General features: G+C 40.2%; 3 protein-coding genes and 1 non-coding gene across 4 annotated transcripts; 2 read left to right on the forward strand and 2 right to left on the reverse strand.

The window, feature by feature from the left end:
- The first annotated feature begins 1,157 nt into the window (after positions 1-1,157).
- On the forward strand, positions 1,158-2,599 carry medag (mesenteric estrogen dependent adipogenesis). The gene is made up of 5 exons (XM_022738805.1): positions 1,158-1,451; positions 1,564-1,700; positions 2,016-2,131; positions 2,227-2,400; positions 2,511-2,599. The coding sequence occupies exons 1-5, from the start codon at positions 1,240-1,242 to the stop codon at positions 2,523-2,525; spliced, it is 654 nt and encodes a 217-aa protein (XP_022594526.1). The 5' UTR covers positions 1,158-1,239; the 3' UTR covers positions 2,526-2,599.
- Positions 2,600-3,119: 520 nt separating this feature from the next.
- On the reverse strand, positions 3,120-6,419 carry alox5ap (arachidonate 5-lipoxygenase activating protein). The gene is made up of 6 exons (XM_022738807.1): positions 6,359-6,419; positions 6,150-6,264; positions 5,907-5,988; positions 4,532-4,602; positions 3,377-3,458; positions 3,120-3,296 (listed from the first exon to the last, which is right to left on the reverse strand). Exons 1-6 carry the CDS (start codon positions 6,362-6,364, stop codon positions 3,134-3,136), a joined length of 519 nt encoding a protein of 172 aa, XP_022594528.1. The 5' UTR covers positions 6,365-6,419; the 3' UTR covers positions 3,120-3,133.
- Positions 6,420-7,120: 701 nt separating this feature from the next.
- On the forward strand, positions 7,121-7,192 carry trnae-uuc. Its single transcript has one exon. It is a non-coding gene; the product is annotated as a tRNA-Glu (tRNA).
- A 669-nt stretch (positions 7,193-7,861) lies between these two features.
- uspl1 (ubiquitin specific peptidase like 1) lies at positions 7,862-19,365 on the reverse strand. Its single transcript, XM_022738804.1, has 9 exons — positions 19,253-19,365; positions 18,457-18,613; positions 17,625-17,747; positions 16,547-17,495; positions 15,730-15,840; positions 13,997-14,126; positions 13,751-13,876; positions 11,783-11,943; positions 7,862-11,090 (listed from the first exon to the last, which is right to left on the reverse strand). Exons 2-9 carry the CDS (start codon positions 18,580-18,582, stop codon positions 9,271-9,273), a joined length of 3,546 nt encoding a protein of 1,181 aa, XP_022594525.1. The 5' UTR covers positions 18,583-18,613; positions 19,253-19,365; the 3' UTR covers positions 7,862-9,270.
- Between the last annotated feature and the right edge of the window lie 133 nt (positions 19,366-19,498).

A 19,498-nucleotide genomic window follows, 5' to 3' on the forward strand; every position in this document is an offset into this window, starting at 1 on the left:
AAATGTGCTGAGTAAATCTATGCTGTCATATGAGGAAGAAAAGGTCTGAATAAACATTTTGTTTGAATAAAAGCACTGAAGCAAGATCAGAAAAGTTGATATGAAACACAAATACACAGCACATTAATGTTGTCACTGCACCACAAAGGCTCTAAGGTGACTCATAATTCACCGATGTTTCAAATTAGGTTCTGTAATTTTCCTCCTTGGTTGAAGAGTGATGTTATTTCCAAGCACGAGGCCAAGTGCTGCCTACAAGTGGCTTCCCACAAAGTCGCACATTCCACCCTCAAAGGTCTTAAAGTCTGATCCAAATAATTACTTTTTAATTTATGTATATTATTGGCATTATTTACTTATGTATGCATGTATATATGCTATGTAGGGGAGAGCTCTCCAGCATTGACAGGACCCCTGTGATTAGGAGTAATTTGTCAAAGTGCCTTTTGAGGAATTGTGTCATCTGCAATGCAACAAGAAGTAAATACATTTGCCTTCAAAATAAAAGCACAATTATTATTACTTTAGGGCTAAGAACATGAATATGAGACATTACCATTACATGTGTTTACTTTTTATGCTTTACTTTTTATCTGTTACATCTGGATAATGTTACATCTGAAACACCACTTGAATATTATCTTATCTTCATGCACTTTTGTACTTTGTATTGCTCAAACACTGTAGGACAGCACTAACAGTTAATGTTACTATTATTTTCTCAATTAATCAATTAATAGTTTGATCTATGAAAAATGGGTATTACAGTTTCTACAGAGCCTAAGTTGTTGTCTTCACGGTGTCTTGTATTGTCCAAAACCCAGAGTTGTTTTGTTTTTAACAGTTTGAAATTACATAAACTAGGCACTTTTGCTTGATTAATGACTTAAACCAATTTTCTCTTTATCTACAAATTGATTTATTGACTAAATAAATCTTCACAGTTGTTGTTTTCTTTTTTGATCATGTTTTTTCTTCTTAAATAACATTAGCAAAACGTTCCTTATTCATTTTCTGTGGACTGAATAAATGATTAATCGACTGTGATTTCATCTCTACCACAGCTGCATACGGTTTTCCTGAGTAAAGGGATTTATTTTGGCGAAAGGAGACCGGAAGTCCCATGTTGTAAACTCGTCTAACTCGACAGTGGTTGGAGGTTATTAAAGCTGCGGACTGGAGTCAGGCAAAAATAAGATCAACAGCAGCGGCCGCAGCAGCAAGGGATCAAGGAGAAAAATGCGTGACACCGTGACGTCGAAGAAAGTGTCCCACAGCAGGATGAGGGTGACAGAGGTGGAAGAGTTTCTGAGAGAACCTCCGGCAGGTTTCTCCGTGAAGGCTCTCGGCTCCGGTTACCGAGTCCACAGCGACCCGGAGAAGAGCCTGGTGCTCATCGACGACTTCTTCTCCTGCAGAGGGAAAATTGTTTTCGAGAACTCGCTGGGAAGGTGAAGGGGGGGAAGGGAGGGAGGAAAAAAAAGTATTAGACACGGCTCTATACATACACACATGTGTTTATACACACTCACATGAAACTGTCTTATTTGTTTCCCACGACAGGAAAGTTAAAATGCACAATTTATGGGAGTACACCAGCATGAGAAAGAGGCTGCTGTCCAAGAGGAGCTATCTGCTCATGTCTGCCTGCCAGGAAAACTGCTCAGCGAACAACAAGAAGGCAGCCAGGGAGGTCAGAGGTAACATCAGCTGTCTGCTTATGAAGATCTCTGCATGGATTAAAATAAACAACAAACGGTCCTCAAAGGCACCACTAGTGTTTTTTTTGGCATTTTTGAAACCAGTGTGTAGGCTGCAAAGTCGGTCATGCAGTTTGGTGGCATGGGTGACTCATGCTGGCTTTCTGACTTGGGATGCTCACAATGGGTGGGGTGGAGAAATTACAATGGCAGCACAGTACTTACAGCACATGACAACATATGTTTCTGCAAACTCTCCCATGTTCTGTTCCCTGTCCTGTTTTCCTTCATGAATTATCTCCATTTCTGTTTCAGTGCTGAAGCAGTACGTGGTGTCCATCGACGGCAACGATCCTTTAATCAAGTGGCAGATGGAGAAAGGCCTGGACTGGACCATCTCTTCAGTCGCTGGGGAAAGCTACAGGGTGGACGTAAGCAGGATTTTACACTCTTTCTGTTGTATACACCTGCGGAGTTTCTTTGCTGATTTGATAAGATTATTGAAAATGACTTTTCCTTATGTCAGATTGACTTGACTCAAGCACTGGACAGCTGGGCTGCAAAAAACATCCACATCAAAACCGACAAACTAATAAAAGTCAAACCAGTCTGGAGAGATGCCTCCTTCACCCTCAAATACTACTCTGACGCCCTCTTTGATTTCCCACACTGGTTCGGCTTCAGCAAAAGAAACTTTAAGGTAATCGTCTCATATTCTTCTTATTCATAGTAATCTACATTTTCTGCATTTGTCAGTGCGCACAGGTTTGTCTAACCTGCCTTCTCTTCTTGGATCTCTTACCATTAAAGTTGAGCCTGACCTGAGCCAGCAGTGGATGAGGAGGTCGGAAAAGTCAAGTTTACCTGCTCAGTTTTTTGGTGGAAGCTCGGTCTGTTTCCTCAGGAAAAGGCTGAAAAAGGAGTTTCTTGTTCAACAGATGAACAGTTTTAATAGCAACCTGCCAGGTGAAGGACCAGCCTACCTCTTGGGACTGCAGTAACTCACTTATAACGGCAGTTGGGTTCAAATATTTCTTCTGTTCAGTGGATGGAAACTACTGACAGGGACTGACAAGGAAGTTCTGGATTATTCTGCATGAAAATTAGTAGGCAAATTATGTCTAACTTGATTTGTAAACATGTTTTTTTGGTGTAACCACGCATTTACCTCATGAATTACAACTTTTGTATAAAGGTTTAAAGGGGTCAAATCTGTGCTGCTGCAAAATCAAATGATGGCAAGACTTTTGTACCAATGAATCAGCATTTGTTGATGAGAAATTTTTTATTTTTTACCAAACTCAAATACAATAAATGCTCTTTTACAAACACACACACAAAAAGAAGACTGTGTTTTAATTCAACAGTTCTCATCAGATAAAAGTAAAACAAATGCAGGCAAATGTTGTTGCCTTTAGGCGACACACGCTGGACTAAGGGATGAGGAGAAGAGTAGATGCAGCGCTGGTGATGGTCTGTACGTATTCCTTATAGTCGCTGCCATAGAAGCGCAGGAGCAGGTAGTTGAAGATGCCCACGATGCACATCAGGGACAGGAAGGAGATGATGCGTTTCCCAAACAGGTAGCCCGGGGTGCTACAGAGATAAAAAACAAAAACGGTTATACCATATCTCTTCTAACACACACACAGTATAGATTGCTTGTGTTCATTTACCATTGAGAGGTGTGTCCCAAGTATCCAATAAAGTACTTCTGCCTGACTAGAAGGTAGATGATCCCGGCAAAGGCAGCAGGAGCTTCAAACAGACGACAGAAAAGGAAAATAAAGACTGAAACAAACTGCCGGCTAGCATGTGCATGCATGCATTATTGATATAGGAAATTCCTACTTTAGACACTAAAACTGTTTTGGGTTTCATGTTAAGTGTTCTCTAATATGATTTATTTGCCATTTTAATGTACTAAAAGACTAGTGAAGCTCTCAGGCATTGGCCAGTATGTTTACCTGTGCAAGTAGAAAAGTCCCATGTTAAAGGTGATAACAAAAAGTGGATTAAACAAGTGTTTGTGTGACTTAAACGGCTGCTGACAAACTGTAGTGAGTAAAGGGTTAACATCCCTGAAGTTAATGTTATATTTATTAGTATTTTTCTGTCAGTTGTAACAACCCATTCGGAGTATTAAGGGTTAATTATGTGTTCATCTTAAAATAGTCTAAATATGTTTCATTTGCAGATAAACAGAATATAGTGCATTTGAACATGAATTTGTACAATAAACTGTTGTCTCATCATTTCTCCTCTTAACCAGGACATTTGTATGTGGTTGCCCGCCCTGCCATCTGGGACCTGCAACAGCTACAGTTTGGTAAAGGCCCCTTCCTGTTTCAGCAATTACCATTTGCACAGAGAGAGGGCCCTGAGGAAATGGTGAAGAAGTAGTTTGCCGAGTTAAAGTTCCTGCAAAGAGCCCTAATCTCAACGCCATTAAATACCTTTGGCATGAACTGGGATGTAAACTCTGAGCCAGGCCTGACCGACCTACATCAACGTCTGAAATCTCAAATGCTCTTGTCGCTAAATGAGAGAAACTCCCTGCAGCCAGTGGAGGCTGTTATTACAACATGACCATTGGCCACATGCGTAGTGGAGATGTTACTAATTTGACTCTAGGTGCAGGTCTATATTTGCTGCCTCTCAAACACAGGTAAAGAAAGTAATCTGTATATAGAATTTACATCTACTGAACAAAAACTACTATAATATGTGACATTCTGACCTTCCTCACTTTCATTGACTTGGGATGGGTGTGTTTTGTTTACAATACAAAAGTGTGACTATCTCCTTTATGGTAACTGATTAATGATTACCTTGATTGAGACACACACCGGCACACCACATCACTGCCAGGAAAGTGGGGTAGGCATCCATGCAGTTACGACTGGAAGAAACACAAACATGATCTGTAATTAGCACATTTCCAGGAAGTCACCTGCAACGACAAACTGTGGAGCAATCACCAATCTGTTACTGGCAGCAGCGGATGATACGAAGCGCCTTTTCTATAAATGTTGGGAAATGTTTTGAAACTGCAGAGCAGAAGTGGGTTTAAAAAAAAAGAAAGAAGAAAAAAAAGAAGATCTTTTGGCTTTTGTGAGTGTTAAAGGAGCAAAGCTGAAGTGGAAAGCCAGGAAAAACTGAGCCTGCTTTCTGAGTCAGCACGAAGTGGCTGGTGCAATGAATTGCAATAATCAGTACAGTATGTTGCACAGAACCGTGACCCTCAAACCTTTTCCAATCTCGCATGTCAGGAGAGTTATCCAAAACACACCACACTTTACAAGCTGATTGAAGGAATCTGGTAAGTTTTAAACTGTCACCAAACGTTTGCATCACTTTTCTTTTTTTCTTTTTTTTGAAATCGTAACATCATGTAGAGAGGATGTGGTTCAGATATTTCCTTGTAAAAAAAAGGAAGTGCATTGTTGCTGATGGACAAAGACTATGCTGTTATATCAGTTACAACTATTACATTTTAATTTCTAGCTTTAGCCTAGTTGTCAAAGCACATCTAAGTGATGTGCAGCAAAAGTGTTATCATCACCAGTGCTGTAGATCGATTGTTTTCATTATTGATGAATTTTTGACAATTTTTCTGATTGACTGATTGTGTCTTTGTGATGTTCCAAAAGTGATAAATGTCCATTGCATTCTCCAAAAGCCAGAGATGATGTATGTAAAACCAAATCATGTTCAATTTACAATGATATAAAGACAAATCCTACAGATTCATTTTCTGCTGATCAACTGATCAAATAATGGATTAATCAGCACTTATTATCTGTGACTCTCTTGATGAAGAATCTCTGTAATCAGGTAAATCTACTCCCTTATGTGCCAATGGCAAGACACTATTTTGAAATGCCCTCCGGCCATAGGCTGCAAATGTACGAGCAGTTTTCACTGCTTTAACTTGAACGGGACCTACAGATGACGATGACTCACCTTACTGAGAAACTGGAAAAAAAATTAATGTTTCCCCAATGGCTATTGTTGCTTTCCCTGCAAACATTCAAATGAGCTCTACACCACCTTTTCCCACTGCCTGGCAGTGCTCAGGCAAATAAGGCCTGTCTCTCGATGAAAGGAACAATAGGGGAATGTAAAACCAAGTGGAAAGTTTGTAGTAGGAAATAGAAGTTGTTCACCGTGTCACTGGCTGAGTGTCGAAGACAGGGCACTTACTTGGCACAAGACACTCGCTCAAAAGTAGACGCTTGGGACCTTTGACTCTTGCATTCCCTCTCTACCTTCTGGGCAAAGAATACTTAAAACACAGACACAGAAAAAAGCAATAAAATCAACTGAATGTCATAATTTTTTAACATTAACATTGTAATTACTGATTCAAAGTAAAAAACAAACAAACAAAAAACAAACATCTCGGCTGTTAATTGTGACAGAAGCTCCTTCTTTGCGTGTTCTCACCGTTCTGAAGTACGCTGAGGAGGGTGACGATGACCAGGAGGTAGATGTTCTTCACCACTTCATGAGAGTCCATGATCAATGCTGTGGAAGCTGTAGGAGCAGGTGGATGCTGAGGCTGAGGGAGGCAGAGTGTTAATGCATATTTACGGTCAGTCACAGAGTATAAACCTGATCTGTCTCTCTATGGCGTCATTTACTCCTTATCTCACCTCCATCCCATGTCACATACACACTTGTTTGTGGCTTCCCCTTTATGTAAATTATCCTCTGGCTTAAAACAGAGGAGTACAAGCAAGTTGCATGCTACTTCCTCTGTGTGTGTTTATGTTAGACTCACCAGATTGCAAGCACACACATGCATATGCATGTGTCTGCTTCAGTGGTATTGACCATTGCATGTTCTGTTTGAGTAGAATCAGTAACACCACACTATTAAAATATTCTTTTACAAGTAAACGTACAAAGTGTGTAGAGAGCTCATCAAATTTCATGCGATTTGTGAGTAAAAATACAAAAATACATGTAGTAGAGCACAATACTTGCCTCTAAAATGTTATGGAATAATAGTACAAATTTTTATTTGAAAAAAATATCACTCTACTTAAGTACCTAAAAAATTTACTTAGGCACAGAGCGATGAGTGATGCTGTGAAAAATGCTTTGGATGTTTGAATACAGTGAAATATAGCTATTTACAAGCCGTTTGAGTTACTGGGGCACTTGACTGACTTGGCCCACCTACAGTCAAACAGCACCTGCATGTGCTTTAACATGGTAATGCACTTTCATCTCTGCCCCACCCCACCCCACAGTTAGCGTCGCTTTTAACTAACACTAACCAGCTCCGTCATACAGGTTATCGAGACTCGGTGACACCAGGTGAACCCCAAGAGAGCCACACTAGAGTGGATACACGTCACAGGCGTGTTGTTAATAATTTGAGACAGGTATTTTCTTTCTGCGTCGTCATGTCCCATATGGTCTAGCGGTTAGGATTCCTGGTTTTCACCCAGGCGGCCCGGGTTCGACTCCCGGTATGGGAACATCTCCTTTTGGCTGTATGGGGTTAGAAAGTGTGTTAAAACTAGTTCACAAACATGGAACTAAAAATACTACTATTGCTGACAGAAAAACACCGGTACCTTTTGAAGGCAGTGTGTCTAAACGTTGGGTATGATTACAAAAAAGCTTAATGGAAGATTGTTTCTCAGTAGTTGAGCTTTATGCCACAGTCTTAATTTTCTTTTAAATTCATAAAAAAGTGTTGTGTTGAAAAAAAAAAAGAAGAAATTTTAAACTATATTTTGTAATATGGTATTTCTATAACACTGATTATGGTCAGGGAAAAGGAAAAGATTGATTGACTCTATAATTAATGCACATTTAATGTCTGACTGAATTCACCTTAAATAATGCTGAATTTTGGGTCTTGTAGTTTATGCAACTTGCTTTTTCTTTTTAATTTAAGGGTCATGACAAGTAATTTTACTTTTTGCGTTTGAGGTAAAATGAAGCTGTAGTCTCTAGTTGAGCAGAACGTGCAAAACTGTGACTCATAAATAACCATTTATAGTATGTACAGGAACTTTAATACATACAAACTGAAAATATTTTACTCTACGAGGAAGCTGGTTGAGGTAAGTATCAACTTGGTAAAAAAAAAAAACACACTTTTTCTTAAAGTTGAATTTCAAAACAATAATTTTCACAATTTGCAAATATAAGAGTCACCTGAAGTATTTATTAAATGACACTAAAAAAAAGAAAAGAAATATCTTTCATGATAATCTTCAAGTAATTTGTCAAAAGGGCAAAACAGAGCAAACAAACAGCTGTGAAATGCAACCCACATATGTACAGTATATATAAACTACAAAGTGCCAAACCTGCAGAAAACATTTACAGATGCAATTTACAAATTTCATCCAAGGTTGAACATACCATCGCCAACATTGTTGACAGACATACAACTTCATTAAGTTAACTAAATTAATAGGAACATAAATAAGAAAAGATTTCACTACTTTCATTGCAACTACATTTTCATGTGGCGACAAACTGACATGTCTGACTGATCGATAGGGATGGGCTTCAATAGCATTTTGTTGAATCTGAATCCAGTTCCGAATCTGTTATTGAATCTTTTTTGGTAGTTAGTTTGACAGAGAATGAAAATGTGTTTGTTAAAAAAAATGCAGTTTTTATTTCACTCAGTGCCAATTTCAACTGTTTTGTGAAAGAAAAGATATGATTTGATATTTAAGAATCTGGCTTCTGATCACTTAAATAACAAAATACACCGACATTAACTTAAACTACGGTTATTAACTATTAAACCTAAAATGCTCGTACTACGGTTCACCACATATTTTGTTACTCCTTTGTGTAATTTCATTGACCCTGTCCCGACTCCCTTTGCTCGTCATGGGGGGCTGTGCTGCAGAAGCACGAGCCATAGAAGCTAAAGTAAAAATCACACAGTGAAAATAATACAAATTCTACTTAATCGTTCAATGAATATTGATTAAATCAATTGGTGATGTTTTCCATGCACAGCGGATCTAATGTTATCTGAAGAATAGATTGCTACAGGTCACAGAATATGCTGCAACACTGGTGGGCCGAGCACTAGTTCTTCTCCAGTTATCAAAAATACAACAAAATCTTAGTTTAAAATGTTGGTTGGTGGACATTTAAATTGTGAGTACCATCCTACAAATATTAAATTTTGCAGTCATTTTGTTGACTTTGAAAAGCCAGTCCTCCGTGTGTGCTCTTAACAGGATCACTGGCTTGTCACACATTTGCCGTTTTATAGATGTCTACATCTTTTTCCTTAAGGATAACCTGTAGCGTCAGAGAGAGGCTAAAAGGAACTAACTAAAATAAACAAATTGAACAGAACAAGAATGAAGGATTCTTGATGAAGGAATAAGGGATCTTTGTATTTTACCAGATTGGAACCAGATCCTAAATGGAACCTGCTATAAGAACCCATCCCTACTGACGGATGAGGTTTGTTGGATTGTTAAACAAGTAAAATTTTGCACCATTTTCTCACGACAGTTAAGTTAATGTTGTCTGTGCTTGTAGCCTGCAGACAACACCCATCCCCCACAGCTCAGATGAAAAATTCAAGCGCACTGAGTGCCTCGCTCTCCATCTCCGTCGGTCTCTGAGCTGCGGCCTGCGTCAGAAACTCATCCAGGAAGTTTTCAGTGTGGCTCCCAATCATGCAAGCGTTCGTCTGTGACACCGCACCGACAGCGTTGACCCCAGAGTCCAACTGCTCGACTCCATCTTGTCCGCTGGTGAGCATCTCTAGGAAGCCGGTGCTGTCAGGCGATAGGTTGCTGGCTGTCGTTGCCGGTGAGAGCAGGTCTGAGAGGAAGTCGTCGCACGTGGCGCCGCCATAGGTGCTGGAGGTAACCGTGTTGGGAGAATTCAGGTCAGTGCTGTCCGGTCGGAGGCTGGCTCCCCCCTGATGACCCAACATTTCATTCAATTTGGCAAGCTTCTTCTTCTTTGCTTTCAGTTTCTTTATCAGCTTGTACCTGAGGGTTTCAGTGTCGCTGAGACCAGGAGGAACCTTTGACTGGCTGCTCTGTTTCTTGGAGGAGGAGATCTCAGGGAGCACCTTTGCTTTAGGCGTAGGGAGTAATGTAGCAGACACCACTGGTGTGTTTTTTAGTGGTTTCTGGTGGTGAGGGGTGATGGGTTGAGACAGATTTGATTTGCCAGTGAGCGGTGCAGGGGAAGGGAGTGGACTCCGTGTGTTGGAGCTCTTGGCGCTGAATCCACCGTACATTTCTGCTGCTTTCATCGGGAGACCCGCACTCTCCTCTGTCCTGAGCTGTGGTTTGGGGAAGAGTGCCCCAGGAGTCTGCTGTTTTCTCACAGGGTTGGGGGCAGAGTGAGTGGAAGGAGTGGGCTTTACCTTTGTGACCGAGGTGGGTGTGGGGGTGGGAGCGAGTTTTGCAACGGACTTGTGAACATGGTTTAGTGGGTGTTTGCTGAGCAGGAAGGACCAGCGGGCGTTCTGATCTAGTGTCGGGGGACTTTTTTGGGGTGAGGTATCAGCAGAAGACAGGTGGGACGTTTCCGGGGTAATTTCAACAGGTGGTGCATTTTCCTGAGCGGCAGCAACCACGGGTTTGTTACCGATTTCTTCAGAGGGCTCAGAAGACGCAGGTGGTGAAATATGTGGAGCTGCTTTTGAAGAGGCTGCTTTTTTACCTTTTTGTCTACCGACGGTTTTGCCTCTGCCAGTTCCTCTCCCTCTCCCTCGTCCTCTCCTGGAACCGGGCACGTACGTTGGATCAGCAGATGAGCCATCTCCAGATTCAGACGAGCTGGAGGTGGTGGGAAGCTCAACATCAGGGTTGCGCGCCACTTCACTGCCTATTACGGCGGAGGAGCTATCTGGTGTCGCATCAGGTATTTGATTCTCGCTGGGAACACTCAAATCCTGAGTTTGTTTGTTGTCATTTACAGGCAGCATTTCTGAATCGGGTTTTAATTCCACCAGTGTGAGTGTGACAATGTCATTGTGGCTGAGGCCCTCGAAGGTGTCGAGCAGCGTTGTGGAACCTATGGATGTGTCAAAGCCGGCTGTGAGGGTTGTGTCCGTGACGTTGTCGCCATCTTCAGATACTGAGAGTGCACAGACGATGTCGGTGTCATTGTGAGACGTGAGAAGAGACTGATCCGGAGAGTGAGCCAACAGTTTATCTGCTGCTGAGCCTTTGTCACATCGACTCGGGTTCATCTCGTTTTTAGACGAGGCAGAGTCGGAAAATGTGCTGGTGGGAGAACAGGCACGAGGCTCTTCATCCTCCTCCATTTCCCAGAAGACCACGTGTAGCTCCTGAGCAGGGACCGGGAGTTTCTGATGGGTCTTACAGTCTGGATGTTTCACGTCGTCGTACTCCAGCCATGATCCTGTGAGGAACAGGTACACAGTCACAACAAAAAACAGCACGTGTAGCATACATGTGTAAATAAAGCTACTTTTTGGTCAAATAAAGCAAGACATTGTTTCACCAGAGACCAATAATCTCTTTCACAGGAGAATCTGGGCCAAGAAGCAGCAGAAGCACATACAAATGCAGATTAATCATATAGATACAATGTAGGAAAAATAATTAAATGTACTGTGAAAATCTTAGGTGAATAAATAAATTCTGTATTAATGAAAGCAAAACACTCCCTTCATGGCTGGAGCCTCCCAAAGTTTAACATTACATAAATTGTCCAGCAGAATGTGCTGTTGGCAAACTACAATGTAGAGGAATAAAAATATGAACCTTCATGTGACTTAACTATGAGCTTATGTTTGTGGTTTCATACCAAGTGCAAATGTAGCTTAAAGACTGTTAAAGTTCTGTGTCATTTGACTTCAGTTATCCATGGAGAAAGCCTGTGATTAAATTACATCCTCTGAGGACTAAATATGGCAAAGTAATTCATTAAACATATTTAAAATTGCTCTGCTGTGTGCAAACCGAACTCCCGCTGAAGGCTCATTAACTGACCTAGTTTACCAAAGCCATTGGTAAAGATATTGTTTACATGTTGGTTAAAAAAAAGAAGTAAAAATAAAATCTCAACAGAATCTGTCTCAAAATACCTACCGTCAGATTCACACAGCCAGGTGACAAAGTGCTTCAGCTGATGGTTGTACTGTATCACTGTGGTGACCGAGTATCGTTTCCCTTTGAAGTTGAAGGTGTACAGTCTGACATCATTGTCACGAAGCCCTTCAACAAAGTGCAGCGCAAATACTGGAGGCACACTGAACAAAACACAAGGTAAAAGTCTGGTTAAATGGATGAATGAGTGAAGGCCTAGCTACTCTAACATAAAACACTGTTTCTACAAAGCTACAGCACCTTTTTTGTTTTTCCTCAGCTAATGCACACGTAATACGTTATTAATAGAATATGCAATTTACTGTAAGATAAATGCATTTAACATTCATTTGTGAGCATTGACCTATAATGATGAAACTGTAATTTTTTTCCCTGACAATTTAAGTGTCAAGTATGATTCATTAATAATTTCAGTAATTTCATTCACCCTGGCAGATGATCGAAGTTAATTAGTTAATGTGTGGCGCAGCTATGGAGGCACACAGAAGTTCTTTGTTATGCTGCTAACCTGTAGATTTCTGTTGAACTTGGAAATAAAAGTTTTTTATATTATTCAAGTAGTATAACTGATTGTGGTGTAGCTAATCTGGAGACAATGGATGCACACACATAAGCTGTGTTACTGCTATACAGTCGTTAATTATTCAGTGGCTAATACTGTATGTTCAAATGACACCCTTTGTAAACATAGTAATGACTAACAGCATTTCATCAACATGCGCTTCAACAGCCACAGTGTCATCATCTCTGAACAGTACAGTCATATGCAGAAGTTTGGGTAAATCACACATTTTGTTGATATGGCGTAAAAACAAAGTAAATCCAACTCCTACAGCAAACACATGTTTAGGTAATTATCTTTTCTGCAAACGTTAATGCTCTGTTCCTTTTCATTTCACGAACTTAAAAAATAGGACTGAATTAAACAGTATTTGTGGCATATGCAAAAGTCTGGTCACCCTACTATATCAGTACTTAGTAACCCCTCCTTTGGCAGATATCACATTTTACAAACACTCTCTGTAGCCAGCTAAGAGTCTTTCTATTGTTCTATTGTTATTCTATTGTTAGGAAGTTTCACCCACTCTTCCTGCAGATCACTTCAGCTTCTCAGATATTTTTAGGCTGTTTTGCACACACACAGCATGTTCAGGATCTACCCATAGATTGTTTAATCATGTTCAGGTCAGGAGGGCTGCAGTGAGAGCCTTCAAGCTTCAGCTTGTGTTCCTTGAAGAAGTCTACGGTGGATTTTGAGGTTTGCTTTGGTTCACTGTCCTGCTGTAGAAGCCAGATTCTTTCCAGTTTCACTTTTTTGACTGACTGCAGGATATTTGCATGCAGAATTAGCTGATATTTATTTGAATCCATTCTTCCACATCCTGTATCTGTGCAATGTTTCCCTATGCCACTGGCTGCCACACAACCCCAAAGAAGAATATTCCCAGCACTGCGCTCAACAGTTGGCAAAATAGGGGTTACTAAGTACTGACTTAGTGGGGTAGCCAAGCTCTTGCACTGTTTATTTTTTCTGCTTTTTACGTTCATGACATGAAAAGAGTGCATTAACATTTAAAGAAAGACTAATTTTTTATGTCTGTTTGCTGCAGAGGTTGCAATTACTTCTTTCCACTTCAAAAATAAGTAAATACATGTGTAATTTTCCCATAGGTGCCCAAAAGTTATAATAAAATTGTAGGTGTAATTATTTGGTAAATGCTGGTCTGATTTGGAGGAAATTCAAACTAAAATCAAACCATTAAAATACAGTGGTCTTAATTTTCAATACCAGTTTGCTAGATACACATATGGGTAGATACAATGCTCAGACATGAAGTAAATGCATCTTCATCAATAATCAAATTGTGAACTCCACATCATCATCAGATCTCTTTTAATAAAAGAATAATTCCTGACTAAAGATAGACACATTAAAAGCTTAATTCTCACCTCTCCAGCATCATGGTCCTCCTCTGGTTCTTTTTGCAGCATACATTACACGGGGCAGAATGAACTGCATGAAGCGGATGCCAATCGGGCATGATATTTGTGAAGGTGGGAAGAGTTTTCATAATCCTGAAAAGTACAGCATGAATTACATTCATGATTAACACAGCTCTGACCGTTTTGCAAAAGAAGAAGAAAAAACATATGTAGAGAATAATCAATTTTCCTTATAATGTGGTCATCGCCTACCTTTCTTTGGAAGCAGCTTTGCATTCACTGCACTTGAACTCCCAGTGAAATGTCGACTGGAAGAGAGGCTCCGCCCAAGAGTCCATCTTGAGCAGAAGCGGCATGGCAAATACTGGTGTTTCCCTCTGGCCTGAAAAGCACATGCAGCAGTTAGAGCATCGTCGCTGGTACAAGTTCTGACAGTTTAACTCGCCATTGTCAGATCATTTTAAAGAATCTAAATTTGCAGATGAGATATGGGTTTGTTTTTTTTTTGTTTTTTGTTTTTTTAAGAGATCGCATGCGTCTGCAAACCTGAAAGTGAAAAGTTCGACTCTTTGGCTTTATTTAAACGAATCGCTTGCTGTGTCAGTATCCCTGCCCATCCCCTTTGTGCTTTCAGAATGACAAGTTGACAACAACTAAGCAAGTTCTCCCTCATTCATATAATATAAAGATTTGGTTGCAGAAAGCTGAGCAAAATCCAAGATTTGCAGGTCCAGACTTGACACTTTTTGGTATTATCAGATGAGAATGCTTACTTTGAAACATGAAGATTAACTTTTGGATACTAAACAGGGGTTCGTGACTCAGTAAAGCCATGTGTTTTGCAAGTGAGATGCCAAATACATAAAGCGTGATACATATCAAGGTAGGAAAAAGAAACGCAGTTAAGGTAACCAAGTGATTTAGCTGTTTGACGTTCTTACATGGAGCCTTTCACATTGTGTATAAGCGATGTGATTACATTTTACAGAGGCGACTTGCCAAAACAAGACAGACTACTCCTTTATATGTGTGATTCTGTCACCCTAATCTCTTTGCCAAAAAAAAAAAAAAAGTGGCATTAGGGTATATGAAATCTAATATTCATGAAGAGAAGGCTTGAGGGGCCTTGGGAGCATTGTGTTGTTAAGTTTGAAAAGCATTCACTCAGACATCTCTCCCTTGCTCAGAGTAGCTTGGCACAATTTGCATGTTGCTGCTGATGTAACACTAGTTTCTTATCAGTGCAAGTGACTTCAGAAACACATATTAACACATATTTTGTTTCTTTACATTTACATTAACCTCTTTATATCTCCTCTTTTCTCCAGCTGTGTGGGACAGTCTGTTCTTGCTTCTCCCAGCTCAAAAGGAAAAGTACATAGTCATGAGATTGACTGAAAAAAATGAACTTCAGTGGACCAATGTCTGATTTCAATATTTCCTTTTTGTTGTTTAGACGGCAATTCTAATTCAGTGTACTCTAATGTAGGAACAACTAGCAACTGTGACATTAGGGCTCTTCTACTTTGCACACTCTCCATACCAAGCTGAGAGATAGACGGGCGGGAAAACGACGAAGTAACGCTCAACAATTCAACACAAATTTCTCCTCTTGCCTGTCTCGTCTCGTTTAATAAAAATGTGTCTTGAACAGAACAAGTGCACACTGCAAATAAACCTCAGGTATGACACATATCCACTCGGGATGCATTTCTAAATTGATTTAGAATTCATTACTGAGCAGTCGTATCATCTCCTGATACCAACACTCAGATATGGTCACAACACTTCTTGGCTGACACTTGCCTGAATTGTTAATAACATTGAAAACCTACATCTATAATTTAAAAAGGTGTTGAACCGCCTTGGTACAGTTAGTCAATGGGAACACAAAGTAACTAAGAATGTCCAAAATCTTTTATTTCTCATACTGAATTGATTTTACTTTAGGTGCTGCAGGAAATGTCTTCAGTGAGTTATCTTACCCAGTTTGCAATGCAGCTTGGGTTGCAGTAGTTTGAAGGCAGACATCCTGAGAGTCTGTAGGTCTGCATTGGCCTTTTGCAGCACATGGTTTGGCACCATCACCACACCATCTAGACAGAAACAACTTTATATGAGTAATCTAAACTTAAAAGCTTTGCAATTCATTAGAAAAACAAACAAAATCTACACCTATAAATTAATTTAAAATCTTTTTTAGACAATAGGATCGGCACATGTTCATTGGTACGATATTTACAGTCAGATTGACATAGAATATTTGTGCTATTCTTTATTTCATTCAAACATGTTGCACTTAAAAAGGGTCAGTTCACCATGATCCAAAAAAGCAAACAAACAAAAAATGACCCTCTCTGCTATCAAGCAGACATTTAGTTTTATGTGCCCAGGTTTTGATGTATGCACCTCTAAAACATCTGCCACCATCACAATACAATAGAGGTAAGTAATGTTGATGTTGTGTTTTTCAAATGTTATTTTAATGTTTTTAACAGCACAAAAAAAAAGCTCAATTCACCTCCATTGTATTGAGGTGGCAGAAGAAATTCCACAAATGGTATCTTAAACCCTTGGTGACTCAAACCAAAACAACAAGGCCAGACACCACTGAGGTACAGAAAGTGAGAAAATACAGGTGACTGAGTCAAATTAGTAGATTACGTTATGTTCTGTGCGGTTTTTAAAAACCAGAACAATGTAACCAAAGAGGAAATGAATAATCAACTTTCTGTTGATTGTAGATGCAAGACCACAAAATTAAAATACTATTGACAAAAAAAGTAGATTCTTTTAACTTACCTCTACCAGTCTGTTGATGGACTTGAATGGCAGCACAAATGTCTTCATATCTTCTCATCAGCTGCCAGAAAGATGACCGCTGAGGCTCCTCTCTGGGTTTACACCTTATTAAGCTCTTACAGTTTACCAAAGCAGCAAGCAGTGCGTCCAGCCAACACAGGTTATCGCTGTTCTTCCAGAAAAGCTGACTCGGAACAGATACAAATTCCTCTGACTCCGTTAAGGAAGAGGTAGAAGACAAATCTTCAGTTTCTGTCTTTATGTCTGTAGTCAGTGATTTCTGTTCCGTCCTTGCTGTCTGCTCCTTGAGCTGACTCAATGGAGTATTGATTTCAGTTGAATAAATGTCCTCATTAGGGAAGCCAGACTGATTGGAGGCCAGACTGCGCTGTCTGTTCAGCACCTCAGGATGACTCTTCACCTGACTGGAGTCATCCTCCAATATGCCGAGAGCTCCGCGGTGTGGAGAGCGCGCAAGCTCATCCCCATCAGTAGTCAGCAAGGCTTCTGATGAGTTCTGCAGGTGTCCAGCTGAGGACGAGCATGTAGGAGGAGCAAAACCTTCTGTACAAACAGCATTGTCTGGTTCTTTCTCCAGAACGACATTGTCATCTTGTAGTGATTCCCATCCATTTGTCTCTGCAGCTGGACAATCAAAATCCCTGTGGTATCCATTTACCTTTACTGCATCTGTCTTGGGTGCTGCATGCTGGCCATTACTGATGGTGTTTACAGCACAGTGCTCACCCTGGCTGATAAGTGTGTCATTATCACTTTGTGTATCAAGGCTGCCAAGTTCACTTGATCGCAGACGTTTGGGTGAGCGTTCAATCAACTCTTCCTTTTCCAGCGGCAGGGGATTTTTTCTTTTGTTCCCAGCTGCAGGCTCCACAGGAACCAAGCTAGCTAAAACATCCTCCAAGGGCCGGCTGACCAGAGGGAAAAGGCACTGCATGGGAATGGAGATGGAAAGGTTAACATGGCAGTGAGCAAAAAAGTGTGTTCAGCTGAGTGAGAGTGTGTGTGTGTGTGTGTGTGTGTGTGTGTGTGTGTGTGTAACAGCAGTGTTGGGACTTGCCTGTGGATTTGTGCAGAGGGTGATTGTCTCCTGGAGGTTGATATGGTAAGAGCGCAGAGAATAGCTTAAGCCCTTCAAAGTGCACCAGGGACAATGCTCCAATGAAGCAGCTCTTTCCTGAACCTTTTAAAAAAATAAAAATAAAAAAAAATGAAGTGACATGAACATGGCATTAGTTAACTCTGACCTCCACAAACCCAAGATATCAAACAGTTTAAAAGAACATACAAGGCTGGCTGGCTTTCATCTCCCAGCAACATTCTTAGTTTTATTCTTCACAACATTCCTCCAACATTCAAATACTTGTTTGAACACATGCATTAGTAATTCGTAAGGTTTTACTTAATTTACCTTGCAGAAGTGGTGCATAAAAGTAAATGTAAGAACTGGTCAAAGTAACTGTCAGGTAAAATTTATGTTTTAATGTTTGTTTTTTAACTGTCCTCAGATTTCTGCTCTTCTGGATCAGAGACAGTGGCATATGTGAATTGGAGTATCAGTAGATGTCAAGTAAATATAAAAATGCATGAAACAAAAAGAAAGCAGTAATAGTAAAACATTCTTTTCTTTCAAATAAACACTCATTTAAAAACTAATTTTTCAACATTTTCATTCAACATTTCTCATACAACAATATATAATACATATAACAATATCAGACTCTCTACATCATTATTCTACCCAAATACTTTCGCCTTTTACTACCAAAGATTTCCATTTGTGTTTCTTTTGTTTAATTTGGATTGGTACTGCCCCGTCACAGTGTTTCTCAAATATAATTCAGCTTTGCGCAAGTGACAATAGTTGAGAGGAAAGCATGAGCTCTACTGACTTTTCCCAAATACCCCACCAGTGGTGAGGCCAAAGCCTCCAAACCAGTGTCTTCACCAGTCATTGGCAAACCACTGTTGCTCTTCTGGTCCACAGCTGTCCGGTGCCATTCAAAACATATCACCATGTCACTTCAAACTGCCAAACTTCCCAAGGAGCTGAGGAAAAATACAGCAACACGTGGGGTCTGTTACTCAAAGCCTACAATGAGCTACAAGCTCTATGGCAATTTTGCATTTACAGAATGTTTGCAACAATTGAGGTAAGTACCTTGATTTGTCAGGTATTCAAATCACTGTATCAGCCATGTGCCATTCACACCTGTTTTTTGTGTTTTTTGTTTTTTTAAATAAAGGGTTTCTTGTTTGAATATCAAGACAATTTACTCTTCGTTTGGTAACTCTAATTTAGCTAAATATGAAAACAGCACTCAAAAAAGTCCCTAATACATAACAAAATCCTGTTAGGATTAGCGTAATACAGTTTTTTTGTGAGACACCATCGGTTAAGGGCAGCATGTAAACATTGAGTAGGGCAAATACACTAAACGCTAACTACATCTGGGGGCAAAATTATGTAATAAAATAATAACTTCTATTTCCCACGATCCAGTCAGTAAATTAACGCTATAATAGTTTATTTTAGATCCAATAATATCCACTAACAATCCTTCATCCACTTAACTGTTAGTCCATGCACCTAGCGGCTAGCACGCTAACACAATAGCCTAAGCCGGAGGTTACTTTCAGTAACTGCCTACTTGTTTTCCCGTTTAAGTGAATAAAAAGTATACGTACCGAAAACAAAGTTATATTTTCAGTGACAATACGGTGCTGGTTGGTGAAATCCATCCACACAGAGCTACATTTATTTCTCCCCGCCTGCGGAGTGAGTCCATGTGCATCGTTTTGTCAGTTCGTGTCACAAACGTTCGTCTTCCGCTCGACGCCGGTTGTGCAGCGGCCTTTGTCTTCCCTCATCTTTACGGGCAATGGTTCCGCGGAGCCCCAATTGGTTTCTCAAGTGAATTGCAGACGCCTAAG

This window comes from Seriola dumerili, unplaced genomic scaffold, assembly GCF_002260705.1.
Source record: "Seriola dumerili isolate Sdu_G_001 unplaced genomic scaffold, Sdu_1.0 BDQW01000040.1, whole genome shotgun sequence".
NCBI lineage: Eukaryota > Metazoa > Chordata > Actinopteri > Carangiformes > Carangidae > Seriola > Seriola dumerili.

Bases quoted from the DNA above. Each gene is read 5' to 3' on its own strand.
- medag (XM_022738805.1), top strand. From the start codon at position 1,240: ATGCGTGACACCGTGACGTCGAAGAAAGTGTCCCACAGCAGGATGAGG. The intron at 1,701-2,015 runs GTAACATCAGCT...TTTCTGTTTCAG, and splicing joins GGCAGCCAGGGAGGTCAGAG to TGCTGAAGCAGTACGTGGTG. The intron at 2,132-2,226 runs GTAAGCAGGATT...TCCTTATGTCAG, and splicing joins GGGAAAGCTACAGGGTGGAC to ATTGACTTGACTCAAGCACT.
- alox5ap (XM_022738807.1), bottom strand. The intron at 5,989-6,149 runs GTGAGAACACGC...CTGTGTTTTAAG, and splicing joins CCTCAGCGTACTTCAGAACG to TATTCTTTGCCCAGAAGGTA. The intron at 3,297-3,376 runs GTAAATGAACAC...TTATCTCTGTAG, and splicing joins TTGGGACACACCTCTCAATG to CACCCCGGGCTACCTGTTTG.
- uspl1 (XM_022738804.1), bottom strand. From the start codon at position 18,582: ATGGTGATATGTTTTGAATGGCACCGGACAGCTGTGGACCAGAAGAGC. The intron at 13,877-13,996 runs GTAGGCGATGAC...TGTACTTTTCAG, and splicing joins AAAGCTGCTTCCAAAGAAAG to GATTATGAAAACTCTTCCCA. The intron at 11,944-13,750 runs GTGAGAATTAAG...TGTTTTGTTCAG, and splicing joins AGGACCATGATGCTGGAGAG to TGTGCCTCCAGTATTTGCGC.